At 32.0% G+C, this 13,050-nt stretch overlaps 1 protein-coding gene across 3 annotated transcripts in view; it reads left to right on the forward strand.

Annotated features, from left to right (window-relative positions):
- LOC150103324 (techylectin-5A-like) overlaps window positions 1–8,033 on the forward strand; it is a 29,011-nt gene extending 20,978 nt beyond the window's left edge. For 2 of the 3 annotated variants that reach the window (XM_090397735.1, XM_090397734.1), the window contains exons 2-6: window positions 3,998–4,145; window positions 6,178–6,338; window positions 6,775–6,880; window positions 7,192–7,356; window positions 7,648–8,033. In XM_090397735.1, the coding sequence (XP_090253861.1) occupies window positions 3,998–4,145; window positions 6,178–6,338; window positions 6,775–6,880; window positions 7,192–7,356; window positions 7,648–7,931 (864 nt within the window). In that variant the 3' untranslated portion in view covers window positions 7,932–8,033. The remainder of the gene's footprint in view (window positions 1–3,997; window positions 4,146–6,177; window positions 6,339–6,774; window positions 6,881–7,191; window positions 7,357–7,647) is intronic. The other variant, XM_090397736.1, reaches the window with a different exon arrangement.
- Window positions 8,034–13,050: the final 5,017 nt, after the last annotated feature.

The raw sequence follows: 13,050 nt of genomic DNA on the forward strand, positions 1-13,050 counted from the left end.
TGATATCAAGCTAGCACACTTGGTATTAGGTAAGATACATAATGAAAAATTCCTTACGATATTTATAGTAGGTACAAAGATAGTTCAAGGACACTCCCTCAATGAATTTCTGATTCCCTGGAGGTTCCTATTATCTACTACTACTACTACCAATAATAATAATAATAGTTTTTTTTTATTGATTGCTAAAATATTTATACATACAATAAACATCTTGTGTGACATTGCATCTTATAATTTTATAGAGTTCAGCACTAAGTGCTGCAATTCCTACATCGGATTTCAATTAAAATTTTTTTAATAATACTTTTTTGCCTTTATATTATGTATTTACAACACATGTTCTTCTAATATTAACAATGAAGATTATACAGAATTTTTTTATAATTTTTTATTTTTTTATTTTATTTTTATTTATTTTATTTTTTTAAACTTTGAGAAAGAGTGATTATACATACAAATTTCTGCATTTGCTTATAAGGATTACTTGTAGATGAGTGAGGCAAGTTAATCCCGCCTACTTCGAAACTTGTTTTAGCCTTTTATGAAGAGAGTGGGATTTAGCCTTCACTATTTGTGTTGTTGCTACTGTTTATGTATGGGATGTAGGCATTGGATGCTAGTGATTTGTGACGTGTATATTAGTGTTAATGGTTTCTTAACATTGTTGGTATATTTTCCAAAGTTCGTTTTCTAATGTTCTGTAGTTATCTACGTGTTTTAACTATCTTGGTCGGTTGTTGAGTTGCGAGTGTATCTAATGTAATCGCACAAAAGAACCGAATAAGTTGTTGAAAGGTGTGGGGATGTAGAGAGTTGTTGTAGGTCGTGTTATACGATGTGTCTCTGTTGTTTCGATAGGTGATGTTGCAGTAATCCCTTGTTAATGTCATGTAGTGTTTCAGGTTTTTAATGCTCAGAATTCTGTGCATCGCCACGTGCTTGTCGGATATTGATTGTTGCGTGTAGGGTGTCCAAATCACTGTTGACACGACTTTCCTGTAGTGTTTCTAATTTTGTTAGGTGACTGTTTGATGTATTTGCATAGACTATTATTCCGTATCTGAGTAGAGATTCTCAGATACTGATATAGGAGTTTTTTTATGTTGGGTGGAATAATGTCTTTAACTTGGAAGAGTTTTTCTGCGAGATCCGGAGTTTGGTGTGTAGGTATTCTACATGTTTTGTCCATTTAAGGTGGAAATCTATATAGAGACCGAAGTATTTTTCGTGTGTTACAGGTTTGATTTCGGAACATTGGCAGGTATTTTTGTAACTTGTTTTTTTATTTTTATTAAATTCCATTCTTTATTTTTGTTAAATTCCATGAATTTTTGGAAGTAGTAGCGTTGTTAATGCAGCAGTATGTGTGACAATGTATCGATAGTGAGGCAGGATGTATGATTCTTGGGTTGTGTATTATCAACATCAGTGTTTTGGTGCCGTTGATTAGAATTGCGTTTTGGAGGAAGTATGTTGTGATTTCGTTTAGGTCTTGTCGTGCTTTGCAGAGAGCTGTGTTACTGTCTGTGTGGATTGCTAGTAGTTCAGTGTCATCTGCGTATTGAAATATTTGACTTCTTATGGATATGTTATGAACATCGTTAATGTATGTTGAATAGAGTGGGTGATAATATGGCACCTTGAGGTACACCTTGTTTTATTTGTATACTCCGACTGTGACATGTACCTATTTTTGTTACTTTTGTTCTGTTTGAGAAGTAGTTCTTGAACCATGTATGCAGTTCCTCTTATACCTATTGAGTATAGTTTGGTGAGTAGTATGTCATGTTCAAGTGTGTAAAATGCTTTGGTTAGGTCCAGCAGTATAAGGACGGCGTACTTGTTTTTGTCGCGAGCTTTGTTTATTGTGTCGGCGATGTCTTCTAATAAAGTAATGGTGCTTTTTATTTCCTGAAAGCCGTATTGGTTTTGTGAGATGATGTTGTACTTCTGTAAATAGTTCTGTAGTCTGGTGTGTGTTATTTTTTCTAGAATTTTTGATATGACTGGTAGTGTAGCTATTGGTCTGTAGTTCTGAGTATTGTTTCTTTTGCCGTTTTTGTATATTGACGTAATTACTGCAGTTTTTAGTTGTTGTGGAATAATTCCTGTGTCGAATGTTATGTTCACGAGTTTTAAAAGTATTGGATTTATTTGTTCAAAGTGTGTTATAAGGTCTGTGAGTCTTATTTGGTTTATTCCTGGAGTGGTCTTTGGTTTTAGTTGTAAGATTGCTTCATTCAGTTCCTGTTTTGTTATTGGTGGAAAATACATCGTTTGTTGTTGACTTTGTGTCGGTAGTTTTTTGTTGATCGATGGTAGTTTGTCTTTTTTTGAATTGTGTGATGTTTGTGAAAGCATGGTTGAATGAGTCTGCTAGTTCCTCTTGGTTTGTGTCCTGACCGGAGCTTTTTGAAATAAAATCTTGTGCTGAAGTTTTCTTTTTTTCGGGTTACTGATTCTTTGAGTGTAGCCCATGTTTGCTTAATGTTGTCGTTTAATTCCATGAATTTTTGGAAGTAGTAGCGTCATTTTTCCCTACGAATTTTTGTTGTTAGTTTATTTCTTGTGTTTTTATATAAGGTTTGTAAATGTGTGTTACTGGGTGACTTTTTAAGTTTTTTCCATAGATTTTCTTTTTCAGTAATAGTATTTAGTATGTCGTCATTTATCCATGGATTGTTGTCTGTTTGTCGCCTCGGTTGTGTAGGTTTTGTTGCTTTTTTGTATATTTCTGTGAACTTTAGTTGAAAATTCTCGTATAATGTTACAGGATCGTTTATTTTAAGTAGGGAATTCCAGTCTGTATTTTTTACTTGGTTATCGACAATGCTCTTTAGTATGATCCAGTTTTGTCGACTTTTGTGGTGGTGGGAGGGGGGGGGGTATGAAACGTAATAAAACGAAGTTGAGACAAAGTAGTGATCGGCAATTTTTACGTTAATTACTGATGATGTATATGTATGGATGGGAGCCCGTATGTTGATATGATCAATGCATGATTGTGTTAGTCAGTTTTTATTTCTATTTATTTATTATTGGGGAGTTAATGGTAGGGTTTATGTTGTACTGACTTAGTATATCCAGATATGTGTTAGTGGTTGAGAAGCGTGGTCAAGAGTATTTATGTTAATGTCTCCTATTAGGATGAGCCTTTGTGTTGTACGCGGTTCGATGCCGCTTAGCCATGTTTCTAACTCGTAATATTAATACTACTACTACTAATAATAATAATATCAATTTTAGCAAAATATGATGTTACAAAGTTGGAATATTGTAATAATGATACAAAACATTCAGCTTATTTTTTAAAAAATAAGTTATTATTATTCTCGATAAGAATTTGGATGAGTTACATTATATCATATCCTCAAGTATTTATTCTAGAATGAAGTTACTGAGAAAATTATAAACATAAACTGAAATCATAATTATTCAAAACGGATTCTGAACTTGATTTGCTGGCTATAATCAATACTAAGTAAAACTAAGACATAGTTTTAAAAAAAAATGAAATGTTCATATGAAAATGAGAGATCGTTTTTTTTTTTTTTTTTGTTTATACTATTTTTGAAAGGTAGTTTTGCGATTACTAAAATGCACAATCGAAAGAAGGATGCTATAGCGGAGCATATACAGTTTTAGACAATACCCTTTGAATGGAAAGACTTTTCGCATCATCTATATTCTGGAACACTAATCTCATGTTGTTGGAAGTGATTTTTTCCCCCGAAAACCACATGGTCTTTTGCAATTTCATTTAGAAATTTACAAAAAAAAAAATCTAAAACACTTGCTTAAATTTATAATTCAAGCATAGCTAATAAGCTTTGTATATATTGTCAACGTGGAATAGGTGACCACTCCAGATTGAAATTTGAGATTTTATTAAAAATAGTGCATTTTATTGATATTTTATTAATATAAAATTATTCAGATTTTAGATTGCCATATCTTTCATAGTTTATTATATTACAAAGAAACTGTTTTATAGATGGCATATTATCTAATGTTATGCACGAGTTCCGCTATATTTCTGACAATTAGTGTACACGGATCAGAAGCTATGGCATGTGACGTCATTCGTTCAAGAGAAAAAGTGAAAGAAGCTTTTAATTCCGTGAATGATATTTTGGATACAGGTATGCAAGAAATTACTTTAGTTTTAATTCTTTTATAGAAGAATATATTTATATTATTTTGGTGTGAGTTTTATTTATTTAATTATTATTATTATTATTATTTTTTTTTTTTAGCTGGGCTAACTATTCAAAGAGTTTATTTCCAAAAATAGCTTCTTATAATAACTAATCTGTTCTTCATTTGTATTTTGATGGTTTTCGTATCAAAACACAAACGAAATAAAAAGGGAAAGTAGGGAGTAGAAAGAAGTCGAAGTATTTGCTATCAGACTTTTCTCCATCCTATCAGATTAAACATCGTTCTCCTAATTCCCTGGATGTTTTCTTAATTAGCTCTTCCTCAGATACTTTGCAGATGTTAGCTCTCTTCTGATCAATATATATATATATATATATATATATTGATCTATTGATATATATCTTCCCTATCCCTCGAATATTCTAAATTTTAGGAATCAAACAGACAGGATTTATCAGTTCCCGCACGTCATGATTGGTTTGTTTTTATTTATTCAAATGAATGTATAAAATATATATTCATATATATTTTATAACATATATGAATGGTAAAATATATTTCATACGCGTTTTATCTGTGGAGGTTTTGTTACAAAAGATGGGTAAAAATATATTACAAAATCTGTTAAAAATAGGTATTATGCTTAATTTCAGATAAAGGTTGGGGATTAAGTTAAGCTGGTGAAACCATACAAAAATTGTCAAAACCTATCTTGAACTATTAAGGAAAGAAGGTCCAACAAAGCTTTTTGATTTCAAGAGTATGGTTTAAAATATGCTTAAGAAATTTGGGGAAAAAATAATCATTCTGGTCAGAAAACAAAAGGTTGAAGAAGCCCACTAAGATATGGAAAAAGACAGTAAGATCTGCGTTAGAAATATTAGCACAATTCTGTGTTTCATTCATCCTCACAATTTACTCCACCCATTAAAATGCCCTTCTTCATATTATTTTGGAACAAAATCAGTAATTATAATTAGAGATAAGCCGGAAGTCATAGAAATAGATAATATGAATCAATGATCGTCTTAGTAAACGAAAACAAACAGTTAATTTTAATTCAGTTGCTAATCATGGATCGTAAGCATTCTCCACTCCTGTTGCCCTCATAAGGACTGGCTTAAAGGGGAGAAGAAAGAATGCTTTCATCTTCCCCGTTATGTGTAGAGGACAGTGTAGGGATAAGGTGTTATTGGGCTATTAAAGCTGTGATCATGGCAGGAGGGTAACAGCAACGGTCGAGCCTCAGTTAGTATTTCATTGGCTACAGCATTGCCATCCATTACCTTCCAAGGGTATTAATCATTAATCACTGGATCTCATGGTCTATTATTCAGTCCACCAACTCCTGTTCTTAAAAGAACTGGGCGATGGACTGAGTCCTTGACTCTTTATCCCGTCATCTGAATGAAGATAATCTGTGTGGATGGAGTGTTATTAAGCTAAAAAGCTCTAGTCATGGCTGGGTAACGGCAATAGCCGAGCCTCAGTTAAAACTTCATTGGCTACAGCATTGCAATTTGTTACCCTGGAAGTCCTAAAAAGGACTTTTTTAGACTCCACTAACTCCTGTTGCTGAAATCCTAAGATTATTGTAGTAATGATTTATAAATTAATAAATGGTGTTTATTTTATTTTTTGTATTTGAAAAAAAAAAACAAAAAAAAAACATTAATATTTTCCAAATTATTCAGTAATTTTAACATTAGTTATTATGTTGTTATTATTATTTAAGCACCAATAAAATTTTAAAACAAATAAAAACACGAAATTACTATTTAAATACATCTGGTGAAAAATCACATTTTTGAGTATACAATTTTTAAATAAAAATTGTATACTCAAATAAATTTATACATTTCAGTTTACTGAGTGGTATCAAGGTGCTAAATAATATGATTTCAGTTTGAAGTGAAACTATACTTTTATTATTATTTACGACTTATAATTAAAATAATAATAATACATTCACCAGTGGATTTCCCGTCTTTATGTAATTTTTATTTCCTTCAGTACAGGGAACACAGTGTCGTTCGAGACCAGTAGACTGTGCTGAGGTATTGAAGTTAGGATATAAAACCAATGGAATATACAAGATATGGCCTAGAAGTAGGATGCTGAAGGACAGTATTGACGTCTTCTGTGATATGACGACTGATGATGGCGGATGGACAGTTAGTATTTCATATTACTTAAAATAACTATTTTTAGGACACAGTAAAAAAGTTTTACTGTGCCATTATTTGTGTGTGTATGTGTGTGTGTGTGTGCAGAGAGAGAGAATTACATTCTAACTACACATATTGGCAAAAAATTATGCTTATGCAAAAAAAAAAAGAAAAAAGAAAAGAAAAGAAAAGACGCATTGCAACTAAAACCTTTTTTTTTTGGCTTTTGAATATCTTATGCGATGTAAGCATTGTCAGAGCATACAAAATAAAAACGATCTTATGTATACGATCTTACAGTCAAAAATGGAGTATTTGACTTTTTTATGAACTTAACTCAGTTAACTGTTTCTAGACTGAAGTATATGATTTTGCATTTTTAAAACTTATGATTTAACAGCTAATAGACTAAAGGCTACCAATGGTTGTTCACTGTGTTTAGGTTATTCAAAGGAGAGGAGACTTTGGACACTCTCAAGATTATTTCTATAGAACTTGGAATGAATATAAAATTGGTTTTGGAGATCTTGACCATGACTTCTGGTTAGGTATGAATAATAACTATTCCTTTATTATTTCTTGGCGAATCTTTGAGCTAGCACCGATTTATGTACATTCAAAATGTCATTCCACACTACCAATTTACATAACCTGTAGTCAGCTCGTCCAGATGGCCATCTTGGACATAAAAACACATTTCTGCTTATTTTAATTGTTAATCGACTGGAATGAAGATCAGCAATTATTCATGAGTCAGTTTTATTTCGATATTAAAGAAACGTTAAGTTAAAACATTAAATAAACGTATGGTTTAGTTATTAATACAACTTCTGGTCAGTTAAACATTTATTTCTTCCAGGTAATGACAAAATACACGCACTATCGTATCAAGGAGAAAATAAACTCAGATTCGATTTGAAAGATTACGATGGTAATTCCACATATGCGATTTACGATCAGTTTTGGATCGAGAGCGAAGAAAACAACTACACCCTTCACGTGCAGTTTTACAATGGAAACGCTGGTACGATTTTCTTTTTATATATAGTTTTACTTGTTAGAAGGCTCAGAATATTAACTAACATTTTTCTTTTTGCTGTAAAAGTTAATCTAATAATTTTATAGTTATAGGAATATTCAGTAGGAGTTACAAATAAACTTTCAAACCTGATAGTCTAATTAATTAATTAAGTATTAATTTTGACCTAAAATCTTTAGTGATCGGCGCCTAAAGGTTTATGGCATAAACTTTCTTGGATATAAAGAATGAATGAGTAATGTTTATCATTCTTTTTGACCTTTGTCATCTTTTCAGGTGATTCTTTCGGTGGACATAACACGTACAAGTTCAGTACCAAAGACAGAGATAATGACGTATATGAAAACAGTTGCGCCCAAAACCACAACGGGGCTTGGTGGTACAACATTTGCCACGGTTCTAATCTCAACGGATTGTTTTTGAAAGGAAACCATTCCAGTTATGCCAACGGTGTCAACTGGTATGCCTTTAGAGGACATCATTATTCTCTTTCCTTCACTGAGATGAAGATACGCCCGACAAACTTCAGGATATTAATGAAAGAAATAATCCCACAGTGAACATTTTCATTTCAAAATATTCTGAACCTCTAATTTAAATATTTGATAAGATAAACGTCTTTGTTCTAAATTTCCTTTATTTCATTTACTATAAGAGAAGCAAAAATTGCACTTTTTACTAATACTTTATATTTTAACATTAAGTATGATATATATATATATATATATATATATATATATATATATATATATATATATATATATATATATATATATATATATATATATATATATATATATATAACAACATTTTCCATTGCTATGACGAATTGGAGAGAAAAATTGTAGAATCTAGAGAAATCATCCTCAACCCTGTACATTTAAATATTAATTTAAGCAACAACCTCTCAGACTGTCATTCTGCTGTGATCAAATACTGGCGCTCACGAGATGCTATACGCACGCCCTCGCCCAACAATGTGACCAACGAAGGAACAGCTTTGAATACGTTAACCACAACGTTTTCACGTTAAATATGTGTAGTGGCTTTCCTGTGCTGTTCAGTTTTTATCTTCAATGTTTAATGTTTTTTCTTTTCTTTTATAAAAACACCTGAAGAAGGCTGTAAAAAGCCGAAACTAGTCATGTGATACTATTAAACTTTTTTCCTTTGCTCTCGGTTTATGTCATTCAATTCTTAAAAAAAAAAAAAAAAAATATATATATATATATATATATATATGCATTTTTTTCTTGTGACTGCTGGGAGAGAGGAAGCGAATATGCTACTAGGAAGGCAACGGGAAACCGGCTTGATTACGGAGAAAAGTGGTTTCCCGTTGCCTTCCTTGCTGTAAGTATATTTATGACGGTAACCGTTCGTGTTCATGGGACTGATCTGCCTGTTTTTTTTGAAGGATGAAAAACCCAAGTTACTGGGAGAAAAAACCCTCCACCTCGTTATGAGACCAATTAATTCACCTTTTATCGAATGAGACAGATAATAAATATGTGCCTGTTCTGGAGACGAAACCTCCCCCTATCACCGTTCAGTCGAAAGCGACCAGATAAAGATTCCTCATGTCACTGCGGTATAGAAAAAGCCCTTTGGTTGGAATGACCTGGGTTCGACTCCCGTCCATGACGTTAGTAACCTTATCTGGTCTCTTTCGACTAAAGGTGAGTTAGTTGGTCTCATTCAGGGTTAGGTTTTTTTTTCACGGACATAGGACACACCGGGAGACTTAAGCTTACCGCCTTATCCTTGAGATACGGTAGCGGTTAAATGAATAGAAAATCCTCGACACCACAAGATAAAAGAGGAGGGAAGGAATAAGAAAAAAATATATATATAAGTCCGACCTCTGGTTTTCATTTTCATCATTAAAATAAAAGCCTAGAAAAGGAAAATAATGTACTGAAATTTTTAAATATAAAAAAAAAACGGAGTGAAAATGAAAACAGACATTAAAATATATGCAATCGAATGGAGAAATAAAAGCATGCAAACTATGATAATTAACAGAACCGGCGCTAGGGTCTTTGTCGCCCGCATGCAATGTCTATCTAAGTGTCCCTGTAACGATCCGGGCTTGTGTGATTCTTTTACGATAATAAAAATGTAAATTATTTAAAATTTCTTAAATAAATTTTGACAGAACAGCCACACGTTGGTTCGCTAAATTCAATGAACCGCGGGTGTTGACTAAGCAGGATAATCGTTAAAAACCCGAATATTCAAAAAATTCTCAAAAGTTAAAGCAAATATTGATAAAGCCACCTCACTTTAATCGTTGAATATAATGATACAGGGATTGTAGCCTTCTCACCGACCCGAATCGCTAACAAAATTAAAATGAATTTTAATTAAAGTTAAAGTTTATTTGAACTAAAGTTTAAAAAATTCTTGCATTTTACTAAATTCATAGTAAGTTGAAAAAATTTTTTAATAATTTTTATGTGGAACTACCTTTTAGGAAAATAAAAGAAACTCAAGATAGATGAAAAAATAAGAAAACAATTCAGAAATAATTAGAACATTTAATATAAGTATTCAAAAAATAACATCTTTACAGAATAACAGAAAATAAATTAAATTATATAAATATACTTGACATTGAAAATAAGGGGATAAACATCCTTTGTTGTTTTATAGCCAGTAAGCGAAACTAAAGATCGATAACTACGATCTATAAGTTTCATGCCGAAAAACTATCAGGGAAGGCAATTCGAAGTAAAGGTGGAGCAAGCTCCCTCACTATTCTTGATATTTTCTCATAATGTAAAACACAGCTCCTAGGAGATGTAATAATGTCATTACATTATGAGGAGAGGTCACTACCCAAAAAACAAAGGATATTTATCCCCTGATTAAGGTGCCAGAAACCTAGCCATTTGGCTTTTTATCTTAACTAAAATATAATTACACCTTTATGGTATTCGTATAGTGAAGGTATGTAAGTTCTTTTCACTAAGCTTTGATATCTTCCAGGTCTACCTACTCACTGATGAGACCTCAAAAAAGGTTGAAACCGCTCTGGGTAGTGACCTCTCCTCATAATGTAATGACAGTATTACATCTCCTAGGAGCTGTGTTTTACATTATGAGAAAATATTAAGACTAGTGAGGGACCTTGCTCCACCTTCAAATTGCCTTCGCCGATAGTTTTTCGGCATGAAACTTATAGATCGTAGTTATCGATCTTTAGTTTCGCTTACTGGCTATAAAATAACAAAGGATGTTTATCCCCTTATTTTCTATATTAAGGTGCCAGAAAACTAGCCATTTGGCTTTTTATCTTAACTATACTTGACTTTTTTTTAAATTAAAATTTTAGGGTTATTGATTGCATATTCAGAAAATTAGAAATAATGGTCTTAACGTCTAATTCCGTACATATATCATTTTCTATAGCTATTAACGCCAAACTAAAAAGCCTTATTTGTGACATACTTGTTCTTAAGTAGGTTTTAAATTAAACCTACTTTTAAATAATTTCAACTTGGAAAAGGAACGTACACCGCTCGCTACACTAATAGGTAAGTGTTACTAGTATTCTTAAAGCAATTGAAAAGTTAGGGAAAGATAAATTATTGGACAAAATAAAATTAAGAATATCGAAAGGGTTTCGAATATTTAAATTATCCTCCCGAAAAATATCCCGGAAAGTACATAACTCGTCATATAGTTCTATTGCATTTACGTCTTTATTGTCGCCGTCCTTCAAGAGAATCTCTAAATCGTCATAATTTTTTCGTAAATCTTCGTTATTAATTTGTAGTAATCTATACAAAAAATTGAAATTATCATAATATGTTTTTAGTTGTTCAAAACGTTCCATTAACAAACACATTGCAACGTCTAGAAGTGTATAAAACATAAAACACAGTCACTCTAAATGTATCTTCTGGCGATTGTGGCGTTTCGTCATGATGCTCGTAATCAAATTGCCGTGTCTTCTTTCGTCGTCGGACTTCCGTACCAGTTTTAAATTCTTGTTCTCTGTCCACCTCTTTACTCAGTTCTTTTGCCGTTTTAGAACTTCTTTAAACTTTGTATCTGATCGATACTCTTGTAAGAATATTTTTAAGTTTTCGATAGATTCTAAAGCAAGTGTAATGTTCATATTTTTGCCTTGAAGCATTTTACTCATAGAATTTATTCTGTTAAATCATGTCAAGTTATAAGAGAGCAAATAAATGTGTAGTCCTTTATTTTATCACATAATGTTTGTGCTTCATGCTGAGTTTCTTTATTAAAATTTTCATTATTTAAAATTTCAAAAAGTGCATCGTAAATTTCTCGTAACTGATATCGTAGAGGGCGGATTGCATTAATTTTACTTTCCCATCGCGTTTCTGATGGCTGTTTCAATGTTAAATTTTTTTACGAACTTTAAAAGGATTGCCCAACGTTTGTAAGAGAATGAAAAGAAATTGTATATTTCATGAATAATTGCAAAGAAACTAATTGTATCTTCATTCACTTTGGCTAAATCGTTAATGATTAAATTTAGAGTATGAGCAGCACATGGCACGTAAAAAGCTCGAGGATTTTTGTTTATAAGCAAATTTTGGAGCCCATATTTTTTCCTTTTCATATTTGTCCCGTTGTCATACCCTTGACCTCGCATGTCTTCAATAGGAATGTTCCATTTTTTTAGTTGTTCCATTATTGTTGCGCATAAATCACGTCCTGTGGAATCTGATATATCTGCAAAACCTAAAATATTTCCCTGATCTTGACAATTCCATTGTCCCAGGAAACAAAGCGAATAATAATGGTCATTTGTTCTGTTTTACTTACATCAGGTGTGCAGTCTAAAATTATGGAACAATATTTAGATTTTCGAATTGATAATAAAATTGTATCCCTGATTGCGTTACTTAAGGTTTCCAATATTTCATTTTGACTATCTTTACTCAAATAATGTACTCTGTTGTTTCGTTGTAGGGTCCTTTCAACATGATTTTCCATGACGGGATCAAACTTTGCAGACAGTTCGACTAATTTTAAAAAATTGCCGTTATTCCTTTCATATAATTTATCAGGTGATCCGTGAAAAGTTAAATTTTGGTTACCAAGGAATTTTATAATATCAATCAAGCGTTCTAAAACACTCGTCCAATGTTTCTTTTCCATTAAGTCTCTCAATCAACAGTAGTTTTGTTTTTTACATTTTTATCAAGTTCTTTCCATTTTAAGAAATTTTTCATGTTGTTAAACTAGTCTCTTGTATAGTCAAAGTTGTACTTACATTTCTTCAATCATTATAGCCTTCTACAAGACTACTTGATTCGGTAGGTGCGAAAAGTTTGCAACAAAAGCAAAAAAACAGAATTTAAAGTTTCGGAATAAATGAGCCATGTTCTTGGCACGAGGTCACCGTTTTCTATTTTTCAATTGTGATACGTGTTGCCAAATTTATGACAATATCTATCTCTGGGAAATATTATATTTTTCTTTTGAACAGGCCCCATTTCAATTAAAACAACTCGTAATTTTTCATCAATATTTCCCCATTCATCTGGATCTTCTAAATGTACAGAGACTAGCAATGTGTTAGTTTCGTGGTTAACTACAACTAAATCTATTCCTAACTATTTTTCACTTAAATCATGCATCTTGTTATCTTGTTCAATAGTTGCAATAGTACTTTCATGGAAAACTGGATGATGT

The sequence above is a fragment of the Typopeltis vanoorti genome, chromosome 9 (assembly GCF_054136105.1).
Source record: "Typopeltis vanoorti isolate ZY-2024b chromosome 9, IOZ_Tvanoo_1.0, whole genome shotgun sequence".
NCBI classification, from domain to species: domain Eukaryota; kingdom Metazoa; phylum Arthropoda; class Arachnida; order Uropygi; family Thelyphonidae; genus Typopeltis; species Typopeltis vanoorti.